This window comes from Gorilla gorilla, chromosome 4, assembly GCF_029281585.2.
Source record: "Gorilla gorilla gorilla isolate KB3781 chromosome 4, NHGRI_mGorGor1-v2.1_pri, whole genome shotgun sequence".
NCBI classification, from domain to species: Eukaryota; Metazoa; Chordata; class Mammalia; order Primates; family Hominidae; genus Gorilla; species Gorilla gorilla.
Window position 1 is genome coordinate 23,035,271 of NC_073228.2, and position 22,383 is coordinate 23,057,653.

The window sequence follows — 22,383 nt, forward strand, 5'->3', positions numbered from 1 at the left end:
TTATATTATATATAATATATTATATTATATATAATATAATATATTATATGATATATCATATATTATATTATATATTATATTATATGTACTATATAATATTATATATAATATATATTATATAATATATATTAAAATATATATGATATATATAACCAGCCATTGAATGTGTTGCCATTAGAACCTAAAGAGACATCACAGATGCTGACCTTTCTTCTTATTGGTTGAGGCTGCAAGATACAGTAATTTTTCTTTCACTTTGAAGGAGATAGGCAAAGCACCCCTAGCCACTGGATCCATAAAACCTTTGCCGAAGTGAAAACCTCCAGAATCTTCACAGGGTTTATCTCCCACTTTCTAAAACATGTGTACTACCAAAACCTCCAGCATGCTAGTCACATCTTGCTCATCTTGTCTGATCAGCATGATGCCATCAATGTGTCAATATGATATTCTGTGGATGTCTACATGGTCCTGACCTCTTAAGACTATATTATAAAAAAAGCTAGGGGGTCAATAGAGCACTGAGGGAAAACTGTAAAGAAATAATATTACCTAATCTATCTGATTGTGCACTGTTTTTGATGCTCTTTTCTAATCAGAATAGAGAAGAATGCATCTGACTAATCGCTGGCTAAAAATCATGTATCTGCTCTAGGAATAGATACCATGTCTGACAAAGCAACTCTAATTAGGACCACTAGTTGTTTGAGCTTGAGATAGTCTAAGCATTCTCTGGAATCTTTCTGGCTTCTGCAAGGATCAGGCTGGCAAATTAAATTAAGGTGTGCTAGGCACCACTACCTTTCATCCTTATGTCATTGTTTGTGGCATTGGTCTCTGCGTTTCTTCTCCCCATGTGGAATACTGTTCCCTTCTGCATTATGATAGTTTTTACCCTACAGCCCAAGGACTCAGCATGGAAGTTATTCTAACTACCAGATATGTCAATTCTAACAGTACATTTGGTGACAGACAGATCACCACTGGGTATGTCCATAAGTCCAGTGAGACCAGGCAGAGCTGCTTGTTAACCAGAACTCCATTTACGACCTTAGCTCTATATTCTCAATCTAGCTGTAGGGCCTTAGTGATATTTTGGGTTTGCGGTTATCAATGTCCACTCTGACTTTATGCCCAACAACCCTTGACATGTCTGGGGATTTTTCTTTCTTCAGTGTATAATCACCCAAATAATGGTTTTAGGTCCCTTTGAGGGAGGACTAGGAAGTATAATCACCACAGTATATACTTGTCAAGATGTTGCAAGATCTTTTCTTCTAGGGGTCTGACTAGTTTTTTCATCAATATGTTCTGTATCTGAAAAGTAGCTTAGGACTAGGAGCTGAGCAAGAGATCATGACTTTTTATTGGGGTGATGGAGACCATGTTGAGCCTCTTACTCCTCTGTTTCTTCCCCTTCTGGTTATAGTTACTGAGCAGCACCCTTGTTGACCTCCTTCCTATTTTGTCTGTATATCATAGTAAGGTTTATACATTTCACTTAAAATGAAGAAATATTAATTCTGGGTAAAGCATGTCAAGTTAAGTATGTCTTTTGTAATCCTGAGAGTGACCACTAAGATAACTATACAAATAGATATAGTTAAGAAACATAATAGATATGTTGAAATGCAATACTAAAAAATAATTTCAAATAACCAACAAGAAAGCAGAAAATGGGAAATAGGAGAATTAAAACCAGAGAGAAAAGAAGCAAATAACAAAATGGCAGATCTGATTTTAAAAATCAATAGCTACATAAAATGAAAATAATTTAAACACACCCATTAAAAGATATGCATTGTCAAATTGGATTTTAAAAACCAAACACATGACTCTATTATATGCCATCTACAAGAAACTCACTTGAAATACAATTTAGAGCTGGGTATAGTGGCATGTATCTGTAGTTTCAGCTACTCAGGAGTCTGAGATGGGAAGATCACTTGAACCCAGGAGTTCAAGTCCAGCCTTGGCAACATAGCAAGACCATCATCTTAAAAAAAAATAATAATAATAACAAACACAGACACACACACACACACATACACATATAATATGAATGTGATGTTTGGCAGGGCCAACAGAATTGAGATCATAACTGCCACTCTGAAAGCATATAGTGTGTGTGTGTGTGTGTGTGTGTGTGTGTGTGTGTGTGTGTATGTGTGTATAGATAAAAATAAATGGATGAAAACAAAATAACATGAAAACAATAATCACAGGAAAGTAAGAATGGCTATATTATTAATATGAAACAAAGTAGACTTTAGAACACAAAAGTTACTAGAGATAAAGATTAACATTACATAATGATAAAAGGGTCAATTCACCAAGAAGACATAACAATTCCAATGTTGCAAAATACATCAGGCAAAACATGATAGTTTTAAAGGGAGAAATTTAAAAGTCCCTAAGTTTTGTTAAAATCTTCAACATTCCTCTCTTAGTAATCAACAGAACTAAGAGACAGAAAATTAGGAAAAATATAGAAAAAACTGAACAATATCATCAACCAACTAAATGTAATAGATATTATATAATATTCCACTCAACACCAAAAAACTACACAACTTTTCAAGTGCCTATGGAATATCTGCCAAGATAGATCATATCCTGGGTCATCAAATAAGCCTTAACAAATTTGACACGCAAAATATTTTTTCTGAGTATAATTGAATTAAACTCCTGATTTAAAATTAAATCAATAACCAAAAGATAAGAAAATCTTCAGACACTTGGAAATTAAGCACATTTCTGATTAATCCGTGGGTCAAATAAATTGGAAAATAGTCTGAACTGAGTGAAAATGAAGCTGGGAAGCAGAGGAATGAAAATTTTGATTATCTAGGTAAAGCTGTCAATTAAGCAGACTAGAGCTCTGGGTAGAGAGAAGAGCTTTTCTCTGATTAAGCTGTTTACTTTCTCATGGCTTAAAGATAGCACTTTAAATTTTGCTATTAGCCACAATAATCTTGGATGTAAAAGAGAAATTGCTCCCTATAATATGATATAGCCAGGCAACCCAGTATAAATGCCACTGCTCTGCAGGAACTGGCCGAATATCAATGAGAAGACAAACAGTCCAAGCATGATGACGTGAATGTGATGTTTGGCAGGGCCAACAGAATTGAGATCATAAGCTCCACTCTGAAAGCAGTCTTCACAGAAACTTTTCACAGAAGTCAAACAGTTAAAGCAAATTCTAGATACATGGTAGAGACTAGGAGAAAATATGAATAATTTTCTTCTAAACAAGGAGCTCAGTGGATAAACCATACCTCTAGATTCCTTGCTTCCATTTTCCCAGAAGTAAGTTCACTGTATTTTTTCTGTTTTGTTTTGTATTTTGCTTTTGTGTGTGAGTTTGTTTCAGAGGTTTTGTCTTTTCTTATTCCTATCACAAAATTATAAATAAACCTTTATAAACTGAATGACAATCATCTATGCAGAAATTATTTTGAAAAATATTGGGCTATTTTAAAGATTTTATATCTGGTAATTAATATTAGATAGATAAAAATATTGAGTTAGAATGTTTTTTAAAAAATTATGCAACCATTATGTTGTTTTAAACATAACTGAGTGTAGAAATAAGTTTAAATTGGCTAAAAATTTTTTGTGAAGAGCTTAGAGTTTTAAGAATTGGGTTGGAAGACTGAGTTGTTTTTGAAGTTAAAGTTATCTACTTTGATTGCACAATAATGTAGGGCGTTTTGGATAAGTGTTCTTCTGACTTTAAGACTGTTTACCAAGAGCACTTACAGAAATATTTTTATTGTTCCTATCGCTCACTCTTAGGCTATAAGAATTTTAGAAATGTAAGATTCTTTCTAGGATCTTTTACTCGTTGGATACAGTGAGTTGAATCAGAATGTGAAATATGTAGCTTCTCTTTATCACAATGTTATTTAAAATGTACATTGGTAAAAAGAATTTTCATACCCCTATAGTGAATACATGTTGTTCTGAATTTTACAACAGTATAAGAGGATAAAAATGAGTCATTACAATTTGAGACTATTTGCCATATGTATAATAAAGAATTCATGTTTTTGCTAGCCTTTACATAAACTGCAGAACATACAAAAATTGGAAAGAAACAAGGTTGGCAATAATACTTTACGATGGAAGATATAAGGGATTGGAGTCAGAATGGAGTTTGCATGCTACCTAAGACTGTAGCCGATTCCATAGTGAGGAGATCATCCTCTTGGCCAATGTCTATTAACTTCGCCAGTGAATTATGCATTTCTGTAGAGAAGCTGTGATATATTTGGGCTTGTGCACAAGGTGGAGTGTAGGGAAACATCACACTCTGGGGACTGTTGTGGGGTGGGGGGAGGGGGGAGGGATAGCATTGGGAGATATACCTAATGCTAGATGACGAGTTAGTGGGTGCAGCGCACCAGCGTGGCACATGTATACATACGTAACTAACCTGCACAATGTGCACATGTACCCTAAAACTTAAAGTATAATAATAAAAGGAAAAAAAAAAAGAAATTTCTCCTGTACAGAGCTTGCATTGGCGGCAGCTGCTTTAAGAACCCAGAAACTTTTGCCCTCTCTGTAGGCTAGCTCACTGTGAAAATATCCCATGGATTTTACCTAAAATTGCTTACAGAGAGTGGCATTATACTTCTATAGATAATTGCATCAGTAACCGGAGAGGAGAAGTACAGCAGTAGACTACCCTCTACCCCCGGTAGGAGTAGTAGGCACATCACAGTTTCAGCAAGTTCAATCTTGAGCGAAGAACATGATGTGATTGTTTGTGGGTATGTCTGTATACGGAGGGTGATTTTCGGTAAGGAGAGCCTTGCACAGCTCTCTTAAAAGTATCCATGCTGAATTTTCTGCACCTGAACCTAGGCTGCTTTACTCTTGGAACTGTCTTTCCCTTTTCTCCTTCCATGGGCTCTCTGACCTCTTTACTTGGTCTGCTTCCACTTAGGCCTGCCCCTCAGCCTCATTGCATGGCCATGTGTAGGTTCTTCTTCTAGCAGTGTTCTCTGAGACTGCTGTGGCTAATGTGCCTTCTGTTGCAACTGACCCCTGGACACCTTACTTGAGATTTGGCTCTAGAAAGTAGCACCACCCTGTGTGTGATCCTGTCCCATAAATGAGATGATGGCTTCAGTTGGGGCTCATTCACTTCTCATCACTATGGAGGAGTTCATAGAAACTGCATGGCCAACATGGCATGCATACGGAGGGAGATCACTTGCTTCAGAAGTCAGGACTTATGAGCCAAATGATGGTCTTCAGGGTGGAGCTGCTGGCTTTGTGCTCAAAAGTCTGGACCCATTCTTCCAAGTCATGTCCTTTACATGCTTCCCAGAAAACTGATGATGGTACCTTCCAGAATCTCTTTACTTTCTATAATTCAGCTTAGGTAGCCTGTTTTCTCCCACGGCAAAGACCATTTGAAAGCACTCTAGTCCTACAGTTTTCAGGAGTGGCTTAGCAAATCCTATTTGTGTAGCAGTGGTTGATTGAAGTTATGGAAAGATGTGGTGCTCTTATTATGCACTGAATTATCTTCTTCTGGGAAGTATTTTATGTGCCTGCTGCAATAAACTGTATGTATAAATTCCCCTGCAAAATCACCCCCCATATACAGACATACCCACAAACAATCACATCATGTTCTTTGCTTAAGATTGAACATGCTGAAACTGTGATGTGCTACTACTCCTACCAGGGGGGAGAGGGTAGTCTACTGCTGTACTTCTCCTCTCTGGTTACTGATGCAGTTATCTATAGAAGTATAATGCCGCTCTCTATAAGCAATTTTAGGTAAAATCCATGGGATATTTTCACAGTGAGCTAGCCTAGAGAGAGGGCAAAAGTTTCTGGGTTCTTAAAGCAGCTGCAGCCAATGCAAGCCCTGTACAGGAGGAATTTCTACACTCCACCTCCTGCACAAGCCCGAGTATATCACAGCCTCTCTAGAGAAATGCATAATTCATTGGCAAAGTTAATAGACATTTGATGGTAAAAAATGAATCTACTTTGTATGTTCTTTAAATTGAAAATTGAATCACATTTCTACACAACAACAGGCAGATCACAAGGTCAGGAGATCGAGACCATCCTAGCTAACACGGTGAAACCCCATCTCTACTAAAAACACAAAAAATTAGCCAGGCGTGGTGGCGGGCGCTTGTAATCCCAGCTACTCGGGAGGCAGAGGCAGGAGAATGGCATGAACCCAGGAGGCGGAGCTTGCAGTGAGCCGAGATCGCGCCACTGCACTCCAGCCTGGGCAACAGAGCGAAACTCCATCTCAAAAATAAATAAATAAATAAATAAATAACCAGGATAATTAGATTGGAATTCAGCAGAGTGTTAAAATAACTAGAAGGCATTTGTTTGTAAAAAGAGAACAGAGATAATAAATACTTTTGAGTTTTCATAAAATAAGTTATAGTTCCTTAGAAAAGTATTTAAGAGTAACCATAAAAGACATATAACCACCTTTTACATCTTTGGGACAGGAGAAGAAATGAAGAAGGGGAGGAAAACATTTTCAATTCAATAGAAGGTAAAGATGTAGACAAAACTAGAAGCAAAGGAAAAGTAGGTTTAACGTGAGAATAAGATAGAATGAGATATCATCCAAAACAAAACAAAACAAAAATTCATACATGGTTTAATGCATCTCTTAAAATATAGTTATCTATCAGTTTAGATTTCTAAACATAATGCATTGATACTTTTTTATACATTAACCAAATATTTAAAAATGCAGCAAAAGGTTAACAACAAAGATATAGAAACAGATACATTAGGCAAATATTAACCTACAGAAACCTAGTGTCTCCATGTTATTATCAGAAATAGAAGCAACCTATTACTGAAACATAAAAAAGCAATGTTTTATGCACCTAGCTACCTAGGCTTTAAATGCACTTGCTGAAAACTAACAGAGATATAATAAGAAATTGCCAAACCTATTATTAGAGTGGAAAATTTTAATTGAACTCTATTATGAAATGATTGATCTAGGAAATATAACATTAGAAAGGATGCTGAAGATTTGAAGAACACAATGAAAAAGATTGAATAGATAGGTACAAAACACTTCACCTAAATGGTGAGTTACAGGTATGTTAGGTGCACGTGGAACACTTTCAAATATTAAAATATGCTGCACCAGCGAGGAAGTCTTAAGGAATTTTAAAGAAGCAGTATCTTACTGAGAAGTCTTTTCTTTGGTCACAATATAATTGTTAGAAATCAAAAATAAAAAGTCACTAAAAACAAAGAAACTTCAATATAGTGAATGCTAAAGAGGTAATCCTAAGTAACATATGTATGGTCTATTGTCACATTTATGTTATATAGCAAAAAGGAAATAAACCCAAATAATAACACACAGCAATAAGCATTTGTAGTTGCGGTGTCTGCAGTGGTTCCTAAGAAACTGCTGATCTTGGATAGGCTTGATGGTATCTCTGGGAGGGGACTGGCTAGCACTCTCAACTGGATGACTGAGAGGACTCAGCTTGGTTTCATTCCGCAGTAGGCTAGGCCAGGTCTGCTCTCACAGCAATGGAAGAAACAAAAAAGCAAGCAGATACACTCAAGGTCTCGGGAGGCTGAGGTTCAGAACTGGTGCGTCATCACACCTCCCTTCTTCTCTTGGCCCAAGTACTAGCCTGCCTTGATGACAAAAACTCCAAAATTACCAGACAAAGGGTGGACACAGACAGATGGATAATTGGGTCACTGATGCAATCAATCACCCAACTCCAGAATCCATTTTCTCAGCCACTCTGCCAACATTAGTTCATTATTTCAGCCAAGAAGCCAAAGGAAAAAGCAGCAAAACCAACCCCCAAAAGAGTAGAAATAAAACCGTGAAAAGTAAGAAGATAAATTAATAAATTAGAAAACATAGTAAGCAATGAAAATGATGAAACAGTAAACTGCTGTTTTGTTTATAAGGCCATTAACACATTCAAAATTCTAGCAAGACTAATGAATAAAAATAAAAAGAAGCTTAAAAATAGAAGAAAAAATACATCCATTTATAATAGGTTTTCAAAAGTATTTTTAGTTATAGATATTTTAAATTCATGCTAATAAATCTAAATATAGTTTGAAGCCAGGTAGCATGATGCCTCCAGCTTTGTTCTTTTTGCTTAGGATTGTTTTGTCTACGCGGGCTCTTTTTTGGTTCCACGTAAAATTTAAAGTAGTTTTTTTCTATTCTGCAAAGAAAGTCAATGGTAGCTTGATGGGAATAGCATTGAATTTATAAATTACTTCGGGCAGTATGGCCATTTTCATGATATTGATTCTTCCTATCTATGAGCACGAAATGTTTTTCCATTTGTTTGTGTCCTTTCTTATTTCCTTGAGCAGTGGTTTGTAGTTCTCCTTGAAGAGGTCCTTCACATCCCTTGTAAATTGTATTCCTAGATATTTTATTCTCTTTGTAGCAATTTTGAATGGGAGTTCACTCATGATTTGGCTTTTTGCTTGTCTACTGTTGGTGTATAGGAATGCTTGTGATTTTTGCACATTGATTTTGTATCCTGAGACTTTGCTGAAGTTGCTTACCAGCTTAAGGAGTTTTGGGGCTGAGACAATGGGGTTTTCTAGATATAGAATCATGTCATCAGCAAACAGTGACAATTTGACTTCCTCTCTTCCTATTTGAATACCTTTATTTCTTTCTCTTGCCTGATTGCACTGGCTAGAACTTCCAATACTATGTTGAATAGGAGTGGTGAGAGAGGGCATCCTTGTCTTGTGCCAGTTTTCAAAGGCAATGCTTCCAGCTTTTACCCATTCAATATGATATTGGCTATGGCTCTGCAGTAAAGAGCTCTTGTTATTTTGAGATATGTTCCATCAATGCCTAGTTTATTGAGAGGTTTTAACATGAAGGGATATTGAATTTTATGAAAGGCCATTTCTGCATCTATTGAGATAATCATGTGGTTTTTGTCATTGGTTCTGTTTATGTGATGGATTACGTTTATTGATTTGCGTATATTGAAATAGCCTTTCATCCCAGGGATGAAGTGACTTGATCATGGTGGATAAGCTTTTTGATGTGCTGCTGGATTCGGTTTGCCAGTATTTTATTGAGGATTTTCACATCGATATTAATCAGGGATATTGGCCTGAAATTTTCCTTTTTTGTTGTGTCTCTGCCAGGTTTTGGTAGCAGGATGATGTTGGCCTCATAATGTGAGTTAGAGAGGAGTCCTTCTTTTTCGACTGTTTGGAATTGTTTCAGAAGGAATGCTACCAGCTCCTCTTGTACCACTGGTAGAATTCAACTGTGAATCTGTCTGGTCCTGGGCTTTTTTTGACTGGTAAGCTATTAATTACTCCTTCAATCTCAGAACTTGTTATCAGCCTATTCAGGGATTTGACTTTTTCCTGGTTTAGTCTTAGGAGGGTGTATGTGTCATGGAATTTATCCATTTCTTCTGGATTTTCTAGTTTACCATGCTATCTGACTTTAAACAATACTACAAGGCTACAGTAACCAAAACACCATGATACTGGTGCCAAAACAGATATATAGACCAATGAAACAGGACAGAGACCTCAGAAATTACACCACGCATCTACAACCATCTGATCTTTGACAAACCTGACAAAAACAAACAATGTGGAAAGGATTCCCTGTTAAATAAATGGTGCTGGGAAAGCTGGTTAGTCATATGCAGAAAACTGAAACAGGACCCCTTCCTTACACTTTATACAAAAATTAACTCAAAATGTTTTAAAGACTTAAATGTAAAACCCAAAACCATAAAAACCCTAGAAAAAAACCTAGGCAGTACCATTCAGGACATAGGCATGGGCAAAGACTTCATGACTAAAATACCAAAAGCAATTGCAACAAAAGCCAAAATTGACAAATGGGATCTCATTAAACTAAAGAGCGTCTGCACAGCAAAATAAACTATCATCAGTGTGAACAGGCAACCTACAGAATGGGAGAAAATTTTGCAATCTGCCCATCTGACAAAGGGCTAATGTCTAGAATCTACAAGGAAATTAAACAAATTTATAAGAAAAAAAAATCCCATCAAAAAGTGGACACGAAATATGAACAGACACTTCTCAAAAGAAGACATTTATGTGGCCAACAAGCAAATAAAAAAAACTCATCACCACTGATCACTAGAGAAATGCAAATCAAAACCACAATGAGATATCATTTCATGCCAGTCAGAATGGCGATTATTAAAAAGTCAGGAAACAATAGATGCTGACAAGGCTGTAAAGAAATAGGAACACTTTTACACTGTTAGTGGGAGTGTAAATTAGTTCAACCATTGTGGAAGACAGTGTGGCGATTCCTCAGGATCCAGGATCAGAAATACAATTTGACCCAGCAATCCCATTACTGGATATATACCCAAAGGAATATAAATCATTCTACTATAAAGACACATGCACACATAATGTTTATTGCAGCACTATTTACAATAGCAAAGACTTGGAACCAACCCAAATGCCCAACAATGTTAGACTGGCTAAAGAAAATGTGGCACATATACACCATGGAATACTATGCAGCCATAAAAAAGAATGAGATCATGTCCTTTGCAGGGACATGGATGAAGCTGGAAGCCATCATTCTCAGCAAACCAACACAGGAAAAGAAAACCAAACACCACATGTTCTTACTCGTAAGTGGGAGTTGAACAATGAGAACACATGGACACATCAAGGGGAACAATGCACACCAGGGCCTGTTGAGGGGTAGAGGGCAAGGGGATAAAGGGCATTAGAACAAATACCTAATGCGTGCAGGGCTTAAAACCTAGATGACGGGTTGATGGGTGCAGCAAACCGCCATGGTTACATGTATACCTATGTAACAAAACTGCACATTCTGCACATGATCCCAGAACATAAAGTAAAATAAAAATAAATAAATAAATAATCTAAATATAATGAATACTTTTCAGTGAAAATTATCAAAATTGGATCACGTTGAAACAGACAACTTGAATAGACCAGTCATATTTAATTAATTGAACCTTCATTAACAGCAATGATAATCTAGCCCATCCTTATCCCAGAAACAACAGGCTCATAAGGTTTTATCAGCAAGTTTACTAGCCTTCTAAGATCAGATCTTCCATGTGTTACAAACTGCCTTGGAGAACAGAAAAAGAGAAAATGCTAGCCATAATAAAGCTAACATAACACTGAAGCTAAAAGCAGACAAGCACACTGTATAAACAATTAAATTATAGTACACTGTAACTTATGATTATACACAATCCCAAGTAAAATATTGGCAAATTCAATTAAGTAGTATTAAAAAATACCTTATGACAAATTATAGTATTTGCTGGAAAACGTGAGAGAAAACATCAATCTAATTTACGTGTTAGTAGATTATATTAGATATAATCATAATCACAAAAGAACATAAGAAAATATCTAATGTCCATGTAGAAGAAAACTCAATACCATAAACATTTTAATTATATCTGAATGAATCAATAAATTTAATGCAATAGTAATCAGACCTTTATTTATCATGAAACTTGTCAAAATGTTTCCAATATGCATTTAGAAGAGTATAAGTAGCTAATATAAATTGAACTGTAGAATAAATCTAACAAAAATTATTTAATGGCTCAACTACAATACAATACAATTTATTTTCTTTCTTTCTCTCTCTCTGTCTCTCTCTCTCTTTCTTTTGATGGTGTCTCACTCTGTCGCTCAGGCTGGAGTGCAGTGGAGCCATCTTGGCTCACTGCAACCTCTGCCTCCTGGGTTCAAGCGATTCCCCTGCCTCAGCCTCGTGAGTGGCGGGGATTGAAGGTGCATGCCACCATGCTCAGCTAATTTTTTTTGTATTTTTAGTAGGGACAGGGTTTCACCACGTTGCGCAGGCTGGTATCAAACTCCTGAGCTCAGGTTATCTGCCTGCCTCAGCCTCCCAAACTGCTGGGACTACAGGCATGAGCCACCATGCCCGGCCAATACAATATAACTTCTTGCTCATTAAACTAATATATCAGTTTATCTTCCCATGATAATCTAGGAAACTGAATTCCATCCGTCTTTTGGCCGGCTGTCTTCTAAGGCATCTACCTATCAGAAGGGAAAAGAGGATATAGAGAGACTCACCTACTTCCTAATATTTTGACTTAGAAATGGCACATTATTTCTTCTGCTTATATTCCATTGACTAGGAAGCAATCTTATGTCATTGTGAATGGAGTATAGCTCTGTGCTCAGAAAGAAAAAGTAATAAATTTTGGTAAAAAGCGGCCAGGTGCGGGGGCTCACGCCTGTAATCCCAGCACTTTGGGAGGCCAACGTGGGCAGATCATGAGGTCAGGAGTTCGAGACCAGCCTGGCCAATATGGTGAGACCCCCATCTCTACTAAAAATACAAAAATTAGCTGGGCATGGTGGTGGGCGCCTGTATTCCCTGCTACTCGGGAGGCTGAGGCAGGAGAATCGCTTGAACCTGGGAGACGGAGGTTGCAGTGAGCCAAGACGGTGCCACCGCACTCTAGCCTGGGCCACACAGTGAGACTCCAGCTCAAAAATTAATTAATTAATTAATTAATTAATTTTGGTAAAAAGCTAGCAGTTTCTGTCACAAATAGTAAGCTCCCAGAAGAGCCAAGACAATTTTGAAAAAAATAAATAAGATGAAGAACCTGTTCTAGCATTTATGAAGGCTTATTATGAAGTTCTAGTAACTGCTAGTAACTAGACTATGTGTGAGAAGTATACAAAGAGATTAACTGAAAACTAGAATACTTCACAGTGCACACACGCATAATATATATACATATGCACACACACACACATACACACAAACATAAACACAAGCACACACATATCTGCTATTCGAGAGAGAAGGAATAACAAATGAATACAGAAAGAAGGAACCAGAAAGTAGTTCATGTCGGAACAATATGCTTGAGAAATGCAGAAAGAAAAAAACTCATCACCAACGACTTAGGTCACTCTCTTAGGTCTTACACAAAAATAAACTCAGATGTATGAAAGAGTACATCTTTCATGTACTCTTGACAAATACTTGAGATTATTAGAAGAATATGAAGGAATGTGCATTTATGACTTCTGAAAAGGAAAGTGCTTTCTAAGCAGGACACACACACCAAATACACAATCACAAAGGAAAAGGTTGTTTAATTTGACTACAACAAAACTTAAACTTGAATACAATAAAAGAAAATTAGAGATTGACAAAATTAATAACTAGCAGCAAACAAATATCTAAAATACATAATGAACTCCTGCAAATAGGTACGACCAAAAAAAAAAAAAAATCAACTGAGTACAAAAAGCTATTTCCAGAAGTCTAAGTGGCCATTCGACATATAAGAAGACGCTCAAATTCTATGAAAAACAAGACAACAGACAACACAAATTCTAATAATGAGATACCCTACACACTCCATGTTTGTAAATAATTTGGCTCTGAGAAGCTGCAAATTGTTTTCTCTGTGTTCCTGTTCCACCCTCAACTTTCAAAGGCCTTGTGCACCCAAGCCGTAAAGGAGACCCCCTCCATTATCTTACCCTTCCCCCATCCATAGACTGCCATAGCTTTTTGCTCAGTGCAGTGCTTGAGATATGGGCAGGAGGAACTCTAGATTTCCTGCTCCAGCCTCAGTATTAGGTACTATAGATCTGGCCCTTGAGATGGGGCTTCCTCAACATGTTTTTCTCCCTACATACCAGCCAATTCCTACCTTGTATCTGCTGAGAGGTTCTGGACCTGTGAGAGCGTCCTCTCCCCCGCTGTGGTGAGAGCCTGTCTCTGCTTTGTATCCGTGCTGGGTCCTTGTTGCAAATCTCAGCTGCAACTTATCTTTGCTTGGGAATGGGAACTGGAAGCTTCCTGCCCCACCTGCAGTGGTAGCAGGCTGTTGCTTTTTACCAGGTGCAAGGCTTTTATCATAAAGCGACGTGGTTTCCTTTCTCTCCCTCCACAAAGTGGTTTTTTGCTTCTACCCATAACTTAGCAGCAGAAATTCACTTGGAACGGGAGTAAAGGTTGGGGGAAGGGGTGGTTGGTGGTTTACAGATTGCCCCTCATTAGCTGCTGATTTTTGCTTTAACTCCTCCCCAAGATGAAATAACAGCTTGTTTTGTGGGGCTGACAGGGATTCCTGTCCTTCTACCAAGGCTTCTAGATTTGCCCTTTGGAAAAAATGTTCTGAGACATGGGTAGATTTTGTGGCCTGTGAGCTACTGGGGGTCTTTCAGGTCTCTTGTTTGCATATATATATATATATATTACTTTAAGTTCTGGGCTACAGGTGCTGAACATGCAGGTTTGTTACATAGATATACATGTGTCATGGTGGTTTGCTGCACCCATCAACCCACCATCTAGGTTTTAAGCCCCATATGCATTAGGTATTTGTCCTAATGCTCTCCCTTCCCTTTCCTCTCACCCCCCAACAGGACCCAGTGTGTGATGTTCCCCCTCCCTGTGACCATGTGTTCTCCTTGTTCAACTCCCACTTATGAGTGAGAACATGAGGTGTTTGGTTTTCTGTTCCTGTGTTATTTTGCTGAGGATGATGGCTTCCAGCTTCATCCATGTCCCTGCAAAGGACATGATCTCATTCTTTTTTATGGCTGCATAGTATTCCATGGTGTATATGTGCCACATTTTCTTTTTGCAGTCTATCATTGATGGGGATTTGGGTTGGTTCCAACTCTTTGCTATTGTAATTTTTTAAATGAATACTAGGTGAAGCCTATAAAAAAAGAGTTGACAAATAAGTGCTGGGGTCCCAGTAATTGTAAACAAACATGCAAGCTGTGGGTCCACACTCAGCCATTAAAAATTTAACATTTCAGCTGCTTTCTCCCTACCTGCTTTTATAGTAGCCATGTCTTTCTCTAATACTCTACCAATTCTGAAACTGTTCATGGGTCCCTTTTATCCCTGGAGAAGGCTTTTACCCTTTGGACTTTAGTTTACCTAGTTACCTGTGAACTCAGCTCTTTGATAGACCCAAGAAAAGTTATAATTTTATAGATTATCTGACTTTGTTTCATTATTAGGAAAGTAGCAACATTCTCTTGAGAATTTATGCATTGTAAGTGAAAGAAAAATCCAGGAAATCTTATAGAGAATGGCAATATGGTTATAGATGAGAATGTGGAAAAGATGAATTTTGAAATACTTCCTATCATAGTACAAATTGCCACAATGATTTTAGAAAAAAGTATATCTATACACATACACGGAGATTATATATATGCAAATACATGTGTGTATTTTTCCTGATGACTCTGCATAATAAACATAAATAAATTCTTAAAGATGGAAACAATAAATAAATGTCACTTTAAAATGACATTTGATTAAAATGACATTTTAAAAAGACAATGTAAAGCTTTTTCCAGGCCAAACTATGGTGATTATCCTATATTAAGATTTTAATTCTTCAAAGAAAGATAGTAAAAAGTTCAATTTCTTTCACTAGGGAAAGAAAATTTTCTTTCATCCCACAACAAATAAGTAAAGAGAGCGATTATTTCTGCCAGAAATAACAAAGATCCCATTAAATTGTCTTAGATAGATCAATTCCTAAAACAGATTATTTATTCAGGTTCTTAAGCTAAATATTATAGAGTCATTAAATTGGGTGTTCAACGATGTATTTATTGAAATTAAGAGTGGTGTATGTGTAGGTGTTGGTCTGGGTGCAATCTGGGGACAGAAACTACATAGTAATTAAATGAAGTAAGTTTAATATACAGAACTATTGAATGGTGACAGGAGAATAACTATAAAGATGGACTGAGAGCTCAAGAGGGCTTCCTAGGGCTGAGGGAGAATATCCAAAGAAGAATAAACATGAGGAGATAAGGTATTGACAATTGGATAAGAAGTGGTTGAAACCCACTGAATGGCAGAGAAGTCTGAATGGCAAGCTGTGGACACCAGTACTGGAGTGCACTCCTTTTGCAACAGGACGGCCAAAGGAAACAGTGCTTTGAGGAAAGGGATGTAGCTATCTGGGGCTCCCAGATGTACTACTGCTACCCAAGTCAAGAGCTAGAGGAAACACACAGTGAATCCTGCACACTCTAGGTACTTTGCATTGGAGAAAACAATTTACTCAGTGGGGAAAAATACATTCTATAGCAACTCAGCAAATGAACTATTCTGATACCTGGATGGCATCAGATGCCTGCAGTGTCTCTACTATCCTCTCTGCTGAAACAGCATAACATCATGCCAGCTGGCAAAGGAAAGTACTTAAAGGATTCAGATCCATTTTTATAGAGCAGGCTATGCAGAGTGAATTTAGGGCTGAGAGACAGTAAATTGATAACAGGCACAGGGCATCACAAATAAATGATGGAACAGAGTCTGCAAGTGGGGACGGAAGGAGAGCATGGGAGTAATACAATGCTGACTTGGGAACACTCAGACTCTTTGCACTCATTTGGAACATTGGAGTATTAGGCTACGCTTTTTTGTTGTTTGCAGGATATTTCTTCTTCTTAAGAACTTCATATTAATTTTATCTTCTTTCTTTTTCATTAAACAAGACAAGATGAGGAAGAGAAAGATCAGTGTGTGTCAACAAACTTGGGCCTTATTATGCAAGAACTTTCTTAAAAAATGGAGAATGAAAAGAGAGTCCTTAATGGTATGACTCAATATCCGTGTTATTCTCTATTTATGATGGGAAAATACGTGTTGCCTGGGAGGTATCTATGCCATGTGTATCTCCCCCGACACATACACCAAAAACACTAAAATACAGCAACGTTTATACAACGGAAAACGCTATTCTTCAGGCCGTGAATCTGTTTGAAGATATTTCAGTTGACATGGGCTCATAAATTGTGGTCTGAAACCACTGAATCTGGTAGCAATTGAGAAACCAATACATGTTTTAAAAGCCAACGGTCACATTTGTTACTAGTGTCCCCAGTCATGGAGACTAGGGTTAAGATACTGACATTCCAAAGATATGGTAAACAAACCAACCCACCACAATGGGTAACTGGCATTTTCTCTTTGAGATCTTTTTCTCTTCTTGAAACAGTTTTCTTCAAAAAAGTAGAAAAGTTGGAATTGTATTAAATTCCAAGAAGAAAATTAGCATTAGCTCTTATAGTCTTACCATATAAAAAATCTTGATTAAACTTTGGTATATTTTAAAAATCAGATCGATATAGCTAGGTAGCATTTTTAACTAAATTGGAATTCCACTATACATACGTCGTAAAGTTTTTTCCCCTAAGATCATGCATTTTGGAAATAAAGTGATTTCTTATTGAGAGTTCGCATGTGATCAGGATTTATAACTAATTAAGATACTATCCCTCCGATACTATCTTATTATTAGAATTATCAGAATGCCCTTACAAACTGGTATACTGTTGAGTTTGAAATTCCAGAATCCTGGCATGTAACCAGTATATCATTACTAAGCTAGCAATGCCTTGGAACTATCTCTTAAAACACATAGACTTTCAGCAGACTTTAAACAGTTTATAATATGGGATATATTGAAGTTAGAAAAGTAAAAAAGAGGCAAACTTTATGACAAAATGATTGTGGATGACTAATTTTAAATAAGACTTTTCTTTATCCTTTTTCCTGTATTATATAGGAATGGCTGAATTCATTGCTCCTACTACTTTGTTTGTATATATATCCTCATAGTCATCAAGTAAATGATTTTTCTTCACTGCTTACCATGGACCTGGGACGGGTAGATACATTTAATGAATCCAGATTTTCTGTTGTATACACACCTGTCACCAACACAACCCAACAGATAATGAATAAAGTAGCCTCTACTCCCTTCCTGGCAGGTAAGTTTTCTAGTTACTTAAGAAGAATGTCTGGTGTGAATATTTGGTTTATTTGACCGCAGATTTATACATTTAATTTGTATTTCAGTTTGATAATTAAACTTTCTGGAGTACATGAATTGGGAATGTGTCTTCCCTTTATTGGAAGTAACATCTCACCACTCAGTATCTAAGTTAAAACTACATGTATTGCTTGCCAAACAAGGGTTTACCATTTGGGGTGCGCAGTCTCTCAAAAAGAAACTTGTTGATCTGGTATAGGATTTGAGGAAGCATGAAATTATACAGACTGGTGCACATTTAGAGCAGTAGTGTTTAGGGATATGTTGACATGTGACTCTGAAAGCATTGTCACCAAAATGAAATCATTGCTGTAGTGTTTTCTTGTTCTTATAGACAAAGAACAACCAGTCTCTTCTTTTCCTAAATTTGATTATAGGAATTTTAACCTTACCTTTTAACACCAAAAACATGTCCTTGCTCTATTTGAATATTCCTTTGAGTATTCTGTATTTCAGATTTTCATCCTTCAGCATTAAGGTACTTAACGAGTTAAGGTTAAGTAGTTGTTGAGTTAAGGTTAAGGTTACTTAACGAGTACCTTAAAGCTGAAGGGTAAAGATGATTTTTGTAACAATCATTTTTGTAACAATCATTTTTACAACAATGTTCTGAAATTAGAGGAGATGCAGCCTGGTACAAAGGCAAGAGAACTAGACTTAGAGTCAGAGGACATTTGATTAAAAGTAGTTCTAAGAGTCCACTCAGAACTGCTGTAATACATATGTGTCTGGAGTGCATTTTGAAAGCCATCAGCTTCTCTTAGCCTTATTATTAGCAAACGCAAAATAAGATTAACAATTTATGCAACAATAAACTCTTAGAGTTTGAAGAAATAAGACCTTGTGTTCGATAGATCAGTAGGGTGACTAGTTAACAATAATCTATAAAAAATAATACTATATTTTTCATAAATATTTCAGTTGAGAGTAAGAGGCCCAACTCAATCTGTCTTAAGAAAAAGAATCCTTTGTCTAGCTTAAAAGAGCAGAGTATTAATGCAAGGCAGATTAGAGGTTTATCATCAACAGAAATAAGTCTCTGCCCCTCCGACATACAGCTTTGTGTGCTGGCTTCATTCACAGGTTGGTTCTCCCAGAGGCAGAGTTGGTCTGCAGACTCTCCAGATTTAAGCCCTCCCAGATTAGCAACTCCAGTGAAAAGATTACAGATCATTTCTGATAGTTCACAATAACTTCAAGGATTTTATCCACAGGAACAAATAGGTGACTTTGGGTTAGTGTTGATCTTGGTTCACCGAGAACTAATCTCTTTGGATAGGGGATATGCGGTATTTTCATTGCCCACTTGTTGAGTTCCCAGGTCATGAACCACATTGAAACCACAGGATATGTGAGCGGAGGAAGGGAAGTATCCCAAATGGATCATAGTGTGCTTTTACTAGAAGAAGAACTGGATGTCAACAGATAAAAACAACATATGTCCTTTACAACTATAAATGCATACTTCAAAGGGAAATCTGTGGTGATTGCCCTGTCATTCATTCATAGGCTAGGTTGAGGGCTAAGGTAAAGATTAAAATTAGTGCTATAGTGAGTATAAGTTTTAAGTTGTTCCTTTGAGATGCTGATGGTAATGGTAACAGGAGGATGGTTTCTAGATCAGCTACTAAAAATGTAATGGCTACCAAGAATTTTGTAGAGAATGGCAAATGGTGTGTCCTGTTGGATCGGACCCACATTCATATGGGCACGATTTTTCTGTATAAATATTTAGTTGTTATAACCAGAATAACTACAAAAATAATGCTAGCAATGTATTTGTCAATAAAGTTAATAGGAGGTTAGTTATTCTGTTTTGGATTATACCAAACCTAACTGATTGAAAGCCAACTACGCTAATACTAAAAGAAGATTCTCATTAACAAATGGAGCTAGAAGTACAGGAACAGTCAGACTATATCTACAGGATGTCAGTATCAGGCAGCAGCTTCAAATCAGAAATGATGGTTGGATTTAAAGTGAGATTTTATTTGATGAGTTGAATTATTATGAGTTGAGTTATAATTTTAAAGTGACTTCGAGCTTGTACAACTGTGTGAGTATTCTAAAAACCATGAAATTATTAAAAGGGTGAACTTTATGGTATGTCAATTACATCCCAATTTTTAAAAGAATATAAAAATTTGACTTAGAAGGTACTGACTATTCATTTTAAGCAACATAATTCCCACCAAGGGCGTTCTTCTAAGGAGAACCTATGCATCTTGCTCCACCAAGTCACTGGAAGCCTGCATAACCTCTTTTTTTCCTTCCTTTGTCAACTTCTGTCCAAATTCCACTCCAGCTTAAGTAATTATTAATCTTATGCCTGGATTCTGACCCCTTCACTGGATTCTGTATCCAGTAATCCAGTTCATGCACTTGCTATTTGGACTGTCTATGGCCAGAGTTTCCAGAGTATGTTGGACTTTTCCTTCCTGTGAGTTATCCAAAATATGCTTTCCAATGGCGACTCACCAAGCATCACACCATTAGTTCCACATACATTTTAATGCCTATATTGTGCATCTTAGCTACCAACACTGAATCCACTTCTGATTCAAGATTATAATGTGATATGAACTATCCACCCAAAGTCCAGTCTCCTAAACGGCCCTGAGACGTGTCTGCTCTTGCTGTTTCACAGACGTCCATAACAAGACCCAATGTCAGGAACTTGTGCTTCTCGACATTACCTCATTCAAAACCACATGCAATTATAATAATATTCATTAAATGCTACAATATGGTATATTTCTACAAAAACTGTATTCTGTAAAAAGAGAATATTTTGTAATGATATTATTCTATATTCTGTACTCTATTAATATTCTATAATAATAATAATGGTTATTAAGTTTATTTTACAAATATAGAAATTGAGTAACAAAGGGTAAGGAATTTGCTCATGATGACATAAGTTTGAGAATAAAATTAATTCTATCAAAATACATACTTCTTGATCCCTCTACATTCATCTTCAACACTTCCACCCCAATCCAGAACTTTTCTTGTATTTCGTCTCATTTTTCAGTATTAATAAAACATCCATGTGGCCTCAGACAAAATACCTACAGAAAAGAGGGATTCTTTCAGTGATGTCAACATAGTTTCTTAACATGTTTTTAAATTTACCACCTTTTTTAGCTTATTAACCATACCATCAGGATTATTAAAGAAAAATAAATTTGTATAGGTTTGTCCACCTGATATAAAACAGTGCCTAATTGCAATTTAAATATCTATCTCTCTATATTTACCATTTCAAATTTATAGGAATGTTAATTATTTTTGAACAGTTTAATTGGTATAGTAGGACATCGTATGTGATTGAAATTGGCTCAGTAATCACAACATATGAAAATAAAATAACTAATTTTCATGTATTTCTTCTAATTGTATCTAGACGGAACTTTAGAAATTTCTCTCCCACCCAACATTTTAGTCTAACTTTCTAAAAGTTAATACTTGATTATGTTTTATTTCCATAGAAAACTCTAGTAAAAGCAATTCAACATGACATCCTGAAGTTGTGTCTCCTAGTAATTTACTAACAATAATATTCCCTTCTTGTAACAAAAGGTAAAGAGGTCTTGGGACTGCCAGATGAGGAAAGTATTAAAGAATTCACAGCAAATTATCCCGAAGAAATAGTAAGAGTCACCTTTACTAATACATACTCATATCATTTGAAGTTCTTGCTAGGACATGGAATGCCAGCAAAGAAGGAGCACAAGGACCATACAGGTAATTTTCTGGCTCTAAAATTTCACTACTCTCTATTTCAATTATGTCATAAGTCATGTGTGGGAATAGAGGTTAGTATGCCAAATTAGAGCATTGCTATCTGTCATAATGATGTATGCATGTCCCTCAACATTTAAAAAAAATTCATTTTTGGGCATAAGAACATATTGATAAGTGGTCATTATATATAGTTATCTACATATATTTACATAGATATATATTTATATATGTAAATTAAATACGTATTCATATGTACACACACAGATATTATATGGAATATATGATTGTTAAAAGAAAACAAGGTAGTTTATGGATAAGATAGAACAAATTTCCCTTCAAATAAGCTCAGTTGTTCAAATTATACTACAAGGCTATAGTAACTAAAACAGCATGATACTGGTATAAAAATAGACATGTACGTAAATAGAACAGAATAGAGAAACCGGAATGAAGCCACATACCTACAATCAAATGATCTTTGACAAAGTCAACAAAAATATACACTAGGGGAAAAATCCTTTTCAATAAGTTGTACTGGGAAAATTGAATAGCCTTATGCAGAAAAATAGAACTGGACCCATATCTCTCACCATATACAAAAATTAACTCAAGATGGATTAAAACCTAAACATAGGACCTGAACCTATAAAAATTCAGGAAGAAAAAACTAGGAATAACCTTTTCTGGACATTGGGCTAGGAAAAGAATTTGTGACTTAGTTCCCAAAAGC

The 22,383-nt window shown here is 36.4% G+C and overlaps 1 protein-coding gene across 2 annotated transcripts in view; it reads left to right on the plus strand.

The window, feature by feature from the left end:
• The first annotated feature begins 3,131 nt into the window (after positions 1-3,131).
• Positions 3,132-22,383, plus strand: part of ABCA8 (ATP binding cassette subfamily A member 8) — an 87,882-nt gene continuing 68,630 nt past the window's right edge. Inside the window, exons 1-5 of one of the 2 annotated variants that reach the window (XM_055386982.2) lie at positions 3,138-3,312; positions 9,178-9,338; positions 16,567-16,667; positions 17,640-17,844; positions 21,489-21,653. In XM_055386982.2, the coding sequence (XP_055242957.2) occupies positions 16,572-16,667; positions 17,640-17,844; positions 21,489-21,653 (466 nt within the window). In that variant the 5' untranslated portion in view covers positions 3,138-3,312; positions 9,178-9,338; positions 16,567-16,571. Of the gene's footprint in view, positions 3,313-9,177; positions 9,339-16,566; positions 16,668-17,639; positions 17,845-21,488; positions 21,654-22,383 lie in introns of both variants that reach the window. The other variant, XM_019028250.4, reaches the window with a different exon arrangement.